Below are 14,592 nucleotides of genomic sequence, written 5' to 3'. Positions count from 1 at the left end.
TATAAATGGCATGTCCCTGATGGACAGAGGTAGCATATAAATGCCTGGCCCTCACTGTCCTATTTGGATACAGGACATCATTTTTCTTTCAGGAAAACTTGGCTAGTCTTATAGAAAGATCCTCTGGGCTGTTAGCGTAGTATCAATCTGAGAATCTATGAATAACTGTTGTAGTAGCTGCACCCTCCCTTCATCCCTACCTCCACTTATTTGCTATTTTTATGCCAGAGTGTGAGATTTTTATTATTAATGTTTGTATTTGGCAAGGTTTTAGCCTCCCTCTTTTGAGGCAAGAAAGCTCTGAAGTTTCGGCGCCCTAGTTACTAACTGTGTACTGTTTTCCTCAAGCTGTACAGTGGCCAGGGTGTGTGGAAGGGGGTCTAAAGCTTTGGAAACTGGCCTACTGGTCTGATCCTTGGCAGGATGTATTATGCAGCTTAGGCTACTGCAACAATGATCTATTCAAACATCTATGCTTATGGTAAGTTTACTTAAATGACTGTAGTTTCTGCATAATTATACACTTTCATGGCTTTCCAGTTAACAACTAATGATACCAGCTGATTTGAGCTTTCCTGTTAATAAATCTGAATAATATTTCTTAGATGTTGAACTGACTCCTTATCTACCAACCATTTAGATACAACTACTCCCTTTTACCAAATTAACTATAGATTCAGGCATGCAGTAGAAGTATTTTAATAGTTTGTGATCTGTCCATGGAAGATGCGTCATAGAATTTGTTAATGCAATTAGGTCTATTGTACTTAAAATTCAGTCTTAGAAGCTGATCTTGCTGAATAAGACATGTGAAAAATCATCTTACTTTGGGAAAACATACATCTATAAGTCAATTACTCCTTGTTTTTCCATAAATTGTTTCACTAGCTTTCCATGATTTAATTGATCTGAAACATCTGATTCATCCTTTCTGTCTAACTTAGAAGATACTACAGCATTCCAATCAGTCATTATTATGACTTCAGAGGGGCGGAAAGTCTTATTTATTGGGGACTTGATGTTAAAGGGATGTAGAAACTTTTTTGCCAAAAGTAGTTAAGGAGAAAGTAGAGGTTTGCTCCCTTACTGGATGTCTGCTGAAAGAGATATCAGATAAGGTATAAAATGCCTATGGGCTAAGAATAGAAAGTCTACCAACACTGTCATCTTTGCTAGGATTAATGATGTGGGAAAGATTCCAGTAGAAAATGTTACAAGAAGCGATAGGAGAAAAATACAATATTTGTAGTATAAATTAATTAACAGTGACTGTTGTTGATGTTCTCCCTGTCCTCACATATAGGAGACTTCTAACAAAAGTGTCAGTAAAGAGATTAGGTAAAATATGTTATATACCGGGACCCTGTGTATCCCACTGTGGAAATACCTCTGATCACTAACATTATTGTTAGAACAAACTCTAAACTTGTATAAACACTTTGTCTTGTATTTTTAATTATATTATCTGTATTACTTTTGACTTCTTCTTTATTTTAACATTTGTGTTCTTTAAACGTATAATCCCTGATTTTGTATTTGTATTTTAAATTGTGTGTTTATGCTTTTGTATACTGTATATTCCATACTTTACTTATGTTATATTATGTTAGCTGCTTTTGGAGCTTTTCTCCCCCGGCCTCCATTGGGCCCAGTGGACTTCCCCGGTCATCAAACTGGAAATAAATAAATATGGCAGGAAGTTTTGGGTATTTTACCAAAGACAGACTGCACTTGTCAATAATAAATTAATTGGCTCTAAGTTGATTAGACTGACCAATTTTGTTTAGAATTCCAGCTCATTGTACCATGAGGAAATAGAGTAAGGATATTGTATTTAAATTCTTGCTATGTAAATATGGAAATAGAACTCTTGCATTCAAATTTTGTGCAAATGAGATTGACATAGCATCATTCAATGAAAAATAGTTTTGTGCTTCAGCAAAACCAATATGTTTGAAAGGATATGCAGGTTACCATAATGCTAGAAAAAATAGCTGGAAATGTCAGTTTATGTAAAACAACATTATAAGTCAATATTGGCATACAGTAGTGAGTCGTGTGAGCTTATTTCTGTGCATTCTGTTGGGCTTGGGCTCTAAGAGTGAAGTGGTTGGTTTCCACAGGAGTCCATATAAGGATATAAGGGATATATAGTTATTCATAGAGGAGATCTCCAAAGTTACAGTTGATGAACATTGCTTATATATGATAGATACAACAGAGATCCCTATCCAGAATGAAATTAATTAGTATTATTTGTAGTAGGTGGCTATCAAGATGCAGGGTGTTTACAAAGAGGGCAGAGAGGATAGGTTTAGGATGGATCTTTCAAGTCCACCCTGGGTAATGGCTGCAGTGGAAGAAAAAGAAGAGCCAATCTGCACCTTTAAGGATCTATGGGTAAGGAAGACTTTAAATCATAAGGCTCCTTGGAGGCTCATGCTGACTGATGGGAGAAAGATAAGGAGCAGTGTAGTTAACTGAGTCAAATGCATTGGAGAGGTCAGTGAATGCCACACCTGTTAGAAGCCCTTGGTCCTTGTTAAGCAGAATGCCATCTGTTAAGGTGTGCAAGGCAGTCATGATGTTACTCCCAGTCCAGAATCCACGTTGTTGAATGTTTTTAGGTGAGAGGTCAGCTAGACATAAATTAAGTTTTCAAGAATTTTCCCAAAGGTGGGAAGTTTGAGATAGGTCTGTAGAGATTTGTGGATGCTGGCTCTGAGGTTTTGGGAATAGGCCTGACTCTGGCTATTTTCCACTTCTGGAGGTGAATAGATTGTAGGGAGAAGTAAGCATTCTTTGCAGAGTGAGATGTGCCATGGATGAAGTCCATCTGAACCTTTTGTGGCATCCACTGGGATTTTGTCTACCAGAGTAATATATTTAGTAGTTATCATTTTAAAGAGATGGGAATCAGAGATGAAAGCTGATGAGACTGTTGAAGTGGTAAATGAACAAGACCTATGTGGGAGGGTAGTCAGTGGCTGAAATATACCTTCAGGTTATTTTAATGGTGTCCTTATGTGAGAGGTCAGGGATATGGGTTTGACCACTGATGGATGAGATGTTAAACTAAGGTCCCATCTGCTTGAATTGATGTCATCTCAGGTGGATGCAAAAGATCCCATGGCACCTATCAAAAGGAGTAGGTTAAGTTCCCCGATGCCCTGACCAGCCTCCCCTAATAGTATAAATACCACCTTCAGTCTCCCCTGAAAAAAGGCTACTAGCCTAGTGGAACTAACCCAGTCAACAAAGGATAAACAAAATAAAATAAACTTCAGAATTTCTTTTGGTTATAAGATATAGTTATGTTCATTATTAGATCACTGCTGCAGTAGCTTAAGCTATTGGACATATCCTGCAAAGTACTGGGTCTCAGACCAGTTTACAAAGCTGTAGGACATGTTCCACACACCCTAACTGCTGTACAGTTTGAGGTGAGTGGCATAAAGTCAGTGGTTAGGGCTCCCGACTCTCAAAACTTTCTTGCCATTGAAGAGAGCTCTCTGCTGCAGATGCGAGGAGTCATTAGTCCATTTACACCACTTTTTTTGTGAGGAAAAGTGTAACTTTCCTGTAAAAAATGTTGCTGGTATTGAGCACTAGTGGTTTTAGTGGTTGTCACTAGTGGTTTTATTGGACCTTGATTTTTCAGCCTTCACTACCAGCTTATCAGGAACTTTTTTTTGGTAGAGAGATAGATCTGTGTCCTGGCTCCTCAGTGTTTCTTCCTGGATCCAGAAGAAGAAAAAAGTTTTATATGGAAACCCTTGGTCTTGACTTGGACTCTGCCTGTCTTGCTTTGCCCTTTCAAATGTCCACCTCATTGCTGGTAGGTGACTTCACTGTGGCCATATCAGGTTCTATGATCTGCTCATCACTTTCTCTTGGTCTCTCTGGTACTGCTCTTCAGGAAGCTGCTAAGGACTGACAGTCAGGGATGTCCTCTGCAGCTTGTTCAGTTGTCCTCTTTGGGCAAAGGAGCTCCACTATTGCAGCATCGCACATTGTTCCTTCATGAAATAGCTCTGAGGAGCTTGCTTCTGAGGAAAGGACAGTTCTTCAAGGTGCTGTTTTACTGAGGGGGTGGCTCCTAGGAAAAGGAAAGATAAGTTAGGTATTTTTCTTCACCTATGACCCCATCACCTAAGGCAAACAAGAAAGACTGGCTACGTTTTGCTGAAGGTTTATTTAAAGACTTTCAGTCTTTATTTTCTGAATCTTTCCTTCATTTAAAAGGAAAAGATTTTTCTCTTTCTCTCAGATTGATTCATAGTCAGAGGTACAGAAATTAGAATTACTCTGTGTGTTTCAAGTTCCTAATCCACAGAATGAGGAATCAGACTCTAATGGACATTTTCTTTAGATTCATCACCCAAATAGTTGTATTTTTATTGATAAAATAAATCAATCCATTCATTGGGAACAAAAAGAAATACCAGAGACCCAGCAAAGAAATTATGATTAGCTACAGGTGGATTTTCCTCAGGTCTTAGAGTATGCTTTTCTTGCATGCAGCAATTTGCCTAATAGTCAGCCACCTGCCCCCAAGTTTTATAAGGTTCCCCATACTCACATTTGTATTTTTCAAACCCTAGACCAGACTCTGCAGCAATTTCTGTAACAAAGCCATCTTCTGCCATACACCTTATAGTCGCTAACACTATTCCTTCTGACAAAACGGGAAAGAATTTGGTAGGTTTGGAAAGAAAGTTCATACTGCTTCCACTTTAGCCTTCAGAACAGTGAATTGTCAAGCTCGCACGTCTACGTTTCTGCTGGCTTCCTTTGATGATATAAGAAAGTTAATTGCTGACCTCCCCTTTTGAGAGACTAAGGCATCTCTGAGTTATTTAATATCTTCTGTGTCTCATGTAACCAAGCACTCTCTATAACATTCTTATGACACTGGTAATGCTGTTTCGAGAGTAGCTGCCACTGGATCTGTGATGAGAAGATTTACCTGGGTACATTCTCAGAATTTACCAGAGGATGTCAAAGATGAGCTCCTGAATGCTCCACTGGATAAAAAAATTATTATTGGGCCATTTCTCTGCAAAGGCCCGTAAAAGATTTAATGAAAGTGGAAAGTTAATTCAGGGTGTTACCCAGATTTTCAAGCATCCATACCAAAATATAATAGAAACTTTTCTTGTAGTTCAGGTTAATTTTATAGGAAACAGAATAAACAAGGAACAGGTAAGCAAATTTTCAGATGATAATTGCAGCAAAGGTCAGAAAGGCAGGGAGGATCCTCACAAAACCAACGACAGTCTATGAAAGCAGCTCATCATGTTTGTACCCCTTGGCACCTGGTTATATAGTAAAGCTTTCACAAAGGCTAGGTCTTCACTTCCCTCTGTGGTACCAGATAACTTCAGACACTTGGGTTCTGAGAATCATTTAAAAAGTCTCCAAGTGGCACTGGAATGTCTTTCCTCATTTTTAAGGAATTCCTCTGGATCCATCCAATCAGACCTCCCTGTTTCTTCCTATCCTAGATCAAATGCTATCTTAAGGGGTTATAGAACCTGCTCCTCCAGATCAAATAGGGAAAGGGTTTTATTCAAGAATATTTTTGATGCCAAATAAAGAAGGAACATGGAGACTTAGACCTGCCCTAGACCTTTCTTTTCTAAGCCCTCACATCAAATCCCCAAATTCAAAATGCTGTCTGAATGGTATCTGTTGCCTCTCATTTCACCTCTCGATTTTCTAGTAACTCTGGATTTAAACGATTCTGATCACATTCCAGTTTTCAAAGATTTCAAACACATTTTTTTGTGTCTGGCTTGCACTTTCAATTTCCTGCTTTACCCTTTAGATTCTCAATAGCTCTAAGAGTGTTTACAAAGTGCCTTGTTCCTGTAATAGTCCACTGCAGGCTACAGTGCATTCAGGTGTTTCCATATTTAGATGATTGTCTTATTTTTGTAGATTCTTTTTCAAGTTGTCAAGAATGTCTGACTTGGGAAAAATCCTTTTTCTCAGTATACAGTTTCAGGTGAAATCATCTCACATTACATTTTACAGGATAGTGTTTCTGGGATGTGTCCTGAATGCATCCCTTATGATGGCTTTTCTCTCAAAGGACACAGTGGAAAGTTACTAGCAACACATTTTGATATTTTTCAACCAGATTCATTCATCTGCTAGGGAATATCTCAGTATTTTAGGTTTCATGACCTCTACAATTCTCATGATTCCTTTAACAAGACTTTTCAAGAGGAAAATTCAGTGGTTCATCAAGTCAACTTGTTCCCAACACCAGCACCCCATATATTTTCATACTCCATTGCTGAGGGTCATAAAAAGTGAGTTACCCTGACTGATGAATCAGTCACCTCTCAATCCAGGTCTGCTTTTTCCCCTTCCAGTCCCCACTCATTGTATAGCCACAGATGTCTCACCCTTTTCTTTGGGAGCTGTATCCAAAAAGATGGACGTTTATGGTCTGTGGGACAAGCAGAAAAATTAAGGTGCATTAATGTCAAAGAAATGATGGAGTTAAAAGCTCTCTCATCTATGAATCATCTTTGGATTCCAGGTCCCCTAAGTAATCACAGGCAATATCACAGTGGATCCAGATGCTACCCCTTTTTGCAAACTAGAGATGACAGCTTAGGAACTAGTAACTCAACACAACTTGATTCTCCAGGCTACTTACATTCTATCAGAGTAGAATGATATATATGCCAGGATATTAATGTTTTCCCTTTCCTTTTCTGCTAGCACATGCTTAGCTGGCAGGGCTCTAGCCTCCATTACTCTGAGGTAAGAAAGCTGTGAAGGTTTGGCACCCTAAACACTTACTTTATAGCAATCTGTTTGAGCTGTCAGTGGTTAGGGTGCATGGAAGATGGCCTAATTCTTTAACAGCTGAACGATCGTTCAGTCCTATGTCAGGATATGCCCTTGTACCTTAAGCATCTGTTATCTGTTATAAAGACCTACCTTTACAGTAAGTTTACAATTGTACTGCTCTGAAATTTTTTTTTAATAATATGTGTTGCTCTTGATTAAAACAATTTTCAAAAAGTTCAGTATATAAAATGATATCCATGAGATGCATCCTTTCAGGAGGGAAATTCATCTTTCATCCATTGTCATAGCATTTATAGGCTGATACTTGAGTTACATGGGCATTTAAAGCACTCCTAAAACTGTGGAAAGTAGGATTTTTTTTTATTCATCCTGGAACAGAGTGATGTGTTAAATTGCAAGCTGTGAACCAAGTATCTCATCAATGGTACTAGTCTTGTTTTCTTGTTCCTATAAAATGATAGAGCAGTTGTTTAGATTAAAGATAATAGATATTTTAGCATAATAAATACTTTGCAAGGAAACTCTTAAAATATTTAGGAAAAAAACTGTGGCTTTTGCAGTACATGAAAGTATAACTGTGTAATACTTCTCTTGAATTATTTTTGTTATACAATTTTCTATATTATTAAAATATTTTAAGGATTCCCACAACTTCTATAAATCTATAAATATTTTAACATCATAGTACTATAAGAACTGTTGGAGCCATACTGGATTACTTCTTTATAAATCTCAGTCTCATACTGCTGGGACAGATTATGCTAAAAAATGTTTTAGATTTTGACTTTTTAGGTATTAGCTAGCCTTTCTGCACAAGGATAGTAGTTTGTGTGTTTCATTAAAATATATTCCATTTTTAACTCAACTGTGGATTATCTACTATTTTATTATTTTATAGTACATATTATAAAGTTTGAATTTTATCAGTGACCTAGGAGTATAACATATTTCAAGGAGTGAACATCGCGTCCTCCACACTGCAAAGTTTCTGCTTGGTTTGTAAGTGTCTGAGTTCACAGAAGGGAGATTTAAAAATATTATTCCTTCTTCATGTGTTTAGCTCAAGGCTGACTGACTATGGAAATAGTGCACACACGCTGTCCAAGTCACAGAGAGGCAGGAAATTTGGTGTGTGCCTTTTTCATCTTTTCTTGGTGCTTTCGAGAACAGATTACATTTGGAAACTTGCAGAGACATAATGAGTCTGTCAGAGATGTGTTTCGTGGTATGGGCTGAACACTACGATGCAATTAGAATGAATCTGGCCAGAGCATTAGAAATCTTTGCATTCTCACTTGGCCATCTCAGTTTGACATAACATTAAATCATGACATTAGTTTGTGATTGAACTTAAAATGGAAGTATTATATGAACATTTGCTCTGGATTGCACATACAGTACAGTACTTTGTATACCTGACTTTGTGGCGAAGAAAAAAAGAAAGAAAGAGCATTTATGCATTGTTGCCTAGTTACTAGACTGTAAATCTGTTGATTGCATGACAGTCACATTAACATTTTTCAAAGACTGAATAGGTAAAAAGCAGTGGTTGAATAGAAATAAGTTGCTGACTACAAAAAAGGGATGGAGACAGAATAACACAATAGACTAAAGTTATGTAGAGCTACACATGCATCATGTCATAGCTGAAGCTGTGTGCTCCATTGTTTCTTTTTTTAGTGCTCATAACAATATGCTTACATTTGTGCATTTTATGTTTGCTTGTGTAATATTGATTCAGAACCATATGTTCATGTTAACATTTGAATCACTGAGGCAAGCAGATATGTTTTCAATTATGTAATGATTCACAATCATTTACCAGTCAGATTTGCATAAAAACTTGATCTGTGTACCATTAGTAAATGGAATTAGTGTGTGTATTTTGCAAGGTGAAGTACATGACTGCACAACTGTTGCGTTACTTTTGCAGGGTCTCTTAATCTGGTACCTAATTATTGTTACTTTATAGTGTCCTGTGTATCTGATTTATTTAGATCTCCTTGTTGAAACAAAATCTGGAGATGCAGCTATCACACTCCCAGAATGCTCTACAACAGTTGCAAGCACAGTATAACCAGGAACATCAGCGAATGAGTGAAGAACTCAACGAACTAGAAGCACAACACCAGCACAGGCAGAAATCATGTGAGGAAGCCCATCTGATTGCCCTAAAAAACATAGAAGATGCTAAGGACCTGGAGCTCAAAGTATGTTGGTCTTAATATTTTAAATACTACATATTTAATTTAATCATTAGTTTTCTACTTATTGACTGTTAATGAATGAATTACAGCATAAGAAGACTTACGTAATTACATTGTATTTGAGTATGTGCAGCTCATGGAAATTATTCACCACCAATCTCAGCTTTGTGTTAAGCTATAATCATGGCATATACTTCCACATATTACGTGTACCAAGAATATTCTGATATTTTGATTTCCTGTGTAGTGGACTCCAGGACCTGTAATCCATTTTTCCCCTCTTTACTGTGAACAACTGTTTTTCAGTTAAGTAGTAAACCTGATTTTCTTATTCTTGAATAGTTACTCTACCTTGCCATAACAATGTGCTTCTTCCTATTGTCGCAGTTGCTCTTAGGATAAAGTTGGTTTAGCAAGAGGCAACGGGCTTTTTTTCTCCATTCTGTACACAGTTATGAACCTTTTTCTGACCAGGCAGTGCAATGAAAGCTTGTTACTGTCACAGAGCAGTAGAGCAGAATCTAAAAAAACAGGTTAGTAATTAGTGCACAGAAGATCCCCAACATTAGAAATGTGCAAACACTAGATAAATGCTATTATATCCTGATAAAGTATGAGATTTTGAAAACAATTAGCACATTCTAGTCAGCACCTACTTCTGAAAACTCAGTCAGCCTTCTCTAAAACAGAATCATGGATAAAAAATAACCACCTTGCCCTTAATGCTAATAAAACTAAACTAATGATCTTCTCCCCCTTCAGAAACTCCCCAGTACACAAAGTCTTTCTCAATACTCAGGAGTGATAGCATCCCAATTGAAATTGAATCTAGTACCAAACTCCTAGGTGTCATCATTGATGACCAACAGAAATTTGACACCCATATTCAGTCCACCATTAAAAAACAAACAAACAAAAAAAAAACTGGGACTTATATACAGGCACAACCACTACTTCTCCCTCTCCACTAGAAAGACTGTAGCTTCCTCCTACCTTCTTCCCTCTCTGATGTACAGCACCCCCCCCCCCACCGTTAAACAATCTCCATCTTGGTCTACAATCCAGACTCGAATCATTCTATAATAAAATAAACAAATTTGGAACCAGCTCAAAAAACTCCTTCCACCACTGTCACTCTCTCCACACTCCACAGTGGCTCAAACTTCCTAATTACTTGACCTTGCTTAAACTCACTAACGCCCACAAACTCATCCACAAACCTACTAGCTGCCCTTTTCTGTCTTCTACACTAAGCCCCTACATCCCTAACCACTCACTCAGATCAGAAAACCAAAACCTCCTATAAATCTACAAACCCTCAGGCCACCCTGGCCACCTCCTGCTTTCCTGCACCATCTCTAAACTATGGAACTCTCTCCCTCCCACCCTTCGCAGTACCTCCGACCACACCAAATTCATATCTCTCTTGTTCTCCTATCTTTACAACTAAATGGATCTTCCCACCCCACTCCCCAACTTAAATTCCCCGTCCAACCATCAACCCCTCCACCCTCTGGAATAACCAATTCTTCACCCCCCCCCCATTATACTGTAATCAGGACAGTTAATTACTACACCCAGTCCTATCTCCCTAACTAATGTGTGTGTGTGTGTGTGTGTGTGTGTGTGTATGTGTGTGTGTGTGTGTGTGTGTGTGTGTGTGTGTGTGTGTGTGTGTATATATCTAAGTATCTATATATATATATATATATATATATATATATATAGGTCTACTTCACTTTGATTGAAAGCTCACTAGGCTGAAACTCATTTCACAGAGCATACTTGACTGAAACTCATTTCGTTGAAAGGTATATGCCCTTTTCCCCATTGTAGTGCGATCCTGGATTTAGTATATATAGTAAGGGTGAGGGGGGGATAGCCCCCCCTCATAGTTTGGGTATATATTGTGTTCTAAAAAGGGTTATTCATTATAGTTGTAAGTATCCATGTTTATGGTTTAAAATGTATAAAATAGGTGGGGGGCTTCACCCCCCCACACCCCCACCTTACTATATATGCTAAATCCAGGATCACACTACATGGGGAAAAGGGCATATACCTTTCAACTAAATGTGTTTCAGTCAAGTGAGCTTTCAGTCAAGTGTGCTCCTTCAAATGGGTTTCAGTCTAGTGAGCTTTCAATCAAGTGAAGTAGACCCATATATATATATATATATATATATATATATATATATATATATATATATATTTATATATATATATATGGGTATTTCTCATTTGTGTGTATCAAAAATGTGTTAATTCACTTTTGTTTTTATTGTATCGAACAATGCATTTCTTTGTGAATTTGCTGTATTGCATCCTGTATTTTTCTCTAATAAAATGGATTGTTTCATATTGTTTCTCTGTAACTGTTTTCGGAGCTTTGTTTCATATTGTGTCTCTTTAACTGTTTTTGGAGCATTTCTCCCTGGGCCTGCACTGAAAACAGGCTCTTCATGGCCCAGTGGAATTCCCCGGTTATCAGACTGAAATAAATAAATACATACATACATACATTTGTATGATAAAGCGCTTTTCGTTTATTCCAATAAACAAACTTCTTCAGATCAAGAAAAACAAAAAGTCACAGCTTAAATACTCTCTGGGCTAATACTTACAAAGTCAATTAACTACTTAAAGTGAAAGCTGACTTACAAGACACGCCCTATTTGCAAACACAACTAGACTAAAAACTGCTTTTAAAGTAAAAGATAAAAATCCAAATAGTCAGACTAAAAGTACAACTAGCGTTGTCTATAAAAAATGTGTAAATCTAGGCAACTACTAAGCTAGTGAGGCAAAGAAATAATAATTACAAGTGCATAAAAACTCTTTGGATGATATTCCTGAAGCTTTTAGGAATGCTGCTATCAGCAGTGACCAACCAGCTGGAGGTGTTACCGAATCCAGTAACAACAACCAAGTCCTGACCACTTTGATGGCACGACTAGACTCGCTTTTTGGCCCTATGGAGAATCTTGAATGGCAAATTAATACTACTAAGACTCCTCCTCTAAATACATCTACTTTAACTGGTACGGCGGTACCGTTAGCTCCAAATGGAGAAGTGCTTCAACCTTTGGCTGCAGTGTCTAGTAACCTGCGGCCTTTCAGTGATGAGGCACGACTATTAGCGAGTGGAATCATTGGGTATGATAATTTACAGTCTACAGACCAGTTCAACATTGACTGTGGGCAGAGGAGTATTCCAGCCCTGGAACTACCTATAGTTCTTAACCAGCAGCGTGATACATCTTCTAACTTTCGTTCGGAGTCTGTGATTCGCGTAAGCGACACAGGGGTTACCCGAATCCTGGACATTAACAACTGGTTGACTGACAACTTCACCTTTTCTATAGCATTAGATCAATTACCTTCAACGACTGGAGTGTATCAAGGTGAGCAGGTCAACATTTTTACTAATCATAAAAACTTTGACAACATTTTAGTGAAACTAAAAAAGACTCAGTTAGAGATATCGTACTTTTAAGAATGTTTGAAACTCAAGATAGTTCCCAAAGGCCTTCGCCACCATCAATACCCAACTGGTCTGGTAGTCAATTCACAGTTCCATAAGGACCTTCTTGTACTTTTTGATCAGCGAGGCTTTGAGTTACTTAACTTAATGATCAAACATTATGCAATACTGGTTGAAGCTCTGAGCAGACAAGTGTCAGAACTCGATGAAACTATTAAATTGGACTCAGAGTTTGTTCGCTATAAATATGAATATAACAGGATTTTTTCTAGTATTGAGCAGTACCTTGGTAAACTGAAAAACAATAAAACTAGGAAAATTGACAGAGACTTGAAGGCTTACAAGGATGAGACAGCTTATCCTAAACCTTCATCAGCACAAGTTTGGCAGCCCCCAAAAAGGAATGTCAAGCCCGTTCAACCCAACAATGGTGAACCATCTACAAATGTGAACTCTGCTCAGGCAGGTCGTCCTCTGGGTCCATCCGTTGACTGTTCTAATGCTCCATCTGACTCAGATTATGACCTATTAGATCACTCTTGTAACAACAACAATAAAAAAACTGGGCATTACAATCTTAGGTCCAACGATGCTAATTTTTTAGGGGCAAAGCCAAAACAACAGGCGGCTTTTTCCCACCAGAGGAACAAGCAGAAGCAGAGACAGTAGCGCTCCATCAAGCCATCGCCAACAGTCCATTGAGAGACTGCCTTGAAATTGACATTGCTACTATACCAGGGTTTACGGATGGGCAATGTGACCCTTGTTTAACAACTGAGACAAATACACATAACATGTCTGCTGTTTGTAATGAAAGTACTGCTAACACTCCTGTTATACTCATGAACAAACAAGGTGATTTTAATGTATACAACTTTTCTACTGCAAATATTACACCTGAACTAGTCGAGTTATTGTCCAAAGAGTACACTTACGTACCAGCTCAGAAAGCAGATCTGGTCAAATCAATTATAGACCTAAAATAATACGTTAGGAAGCTTAACTTGAACTTGCTGTTTGGAGGCTCTTACCCTCTTGACGACAATAATTTTAGGATTCCTAGTACCTACAACCCCCCACTCCATCTCCTTTTACAAATTTTTGAACTGGTTTGTGAATTAGACATTCGTCAAAACTTCAACAAAACACCACACCATTCAACATTGAGTGCTTATTTTAATAATAAAAAAGAAATGGAATGCCTTGACTGGATTAAATTTCAGAATATTAGATTCTGTAAACCGGACAAGGGAGGGGGTCTTGTTGTGTTTGATGAAGTTGACTATCAAGATAGGATGTTTAGCCTGTTGGACAGTCCTTCATATTCTACCAGCTCGTGTTCTGAAATAAATAAAGCGTACACCACAGTCAAAGACCACATTGAGGAAATGTTCATCGAGGGTAGGGTAACACAACACACATACAATTACTTATCAACAACTTACCCTCGTTTCCCGTGCTTGTTTGGTATCCCTAAAATCCACAAGGATGTCCACAACCCACCCATGAGACCACTTGTAGATGGCCGTGGTTCTCCTACCTATCCATGTGCTAAAATCATTGACAACATTTTACAGAAATACTTGGTCAACTTTCCACAGATCTGCAAAGATTCTTGGTCATTCCTTGGTAAAATTAACAAGTTAGATTTCAACGCAAGGTTCAATTTTCTTACTATTGATGTTAAAGATTTGTACACCTGCATTACCCAAGACATAGCAGTGGACTGGGTAGCACAAGTGCTTAGATCTAATGGTAGTAGTGGGAATGAGTTGGTTCTGGTTCACGAATTGTTGGACCTGGTCTTGTCTAACAATTTTTTTACATTTGACAACAACTTTTATTTGCAAAAAACTGGAGTAGCCATGGGCTCCCCTTGAGGGGCCAGTGTTGCCAATCTAGTCATGGCACAATGGGAACACGATTACGTGTCCACTAACTGCCCATTTAAAGACCAGGTGATTTTTTACACCCGTTACTTGGACGATATTTTTATCCTCCTGGACGGTGACTTGCCCACGAGTGAAGCGTTAGTGGACTATTTTAACTCAACTACACAGTTTTAGAAAT

General features: G+C 38.1%; 1 protein-coding gene across 1 annotated transcript in view; it reads left to right on the top strand.

Annotated features, from left to right (window-relative positions):
* The window catches only part of FAM184A (family with sequence similarity 184 member A), a 2,724,106-nt gene that overhangs the window by 2,085,619 nt on the left and 623,895 nt on the right, over positions 1–14,592 (top strand). The window contains exon 11 of the mRNA XM_044086971.1: positions 8,829–9,041. Coding sequence (XP_043942906.1) covers positions 8,829–9,041 — 213 coding nt within the window. The remainder of the gene's footprint in view (positions 1–8,828; positions 9,042–14,592) is intronic.

This window comes from Protopterus annectens, chromosome 1.part1 (genome assembly GCF_019279795.1).
Source record: "Protopterus annectens isolate FY-2018-M chromosome 1.part1, PAN1.0, whole genome shotgun sequence".
Taxonomy (NCBI): domain Eukaryota; kingdom Metazoa; phylum Chordata; order Ceratodontiformes; family Protopteridae; genus Protopterus; species Protopterus annectens.
This window is presented reverse-complemented; position numbering and strand designations above follow the sequence as displayed.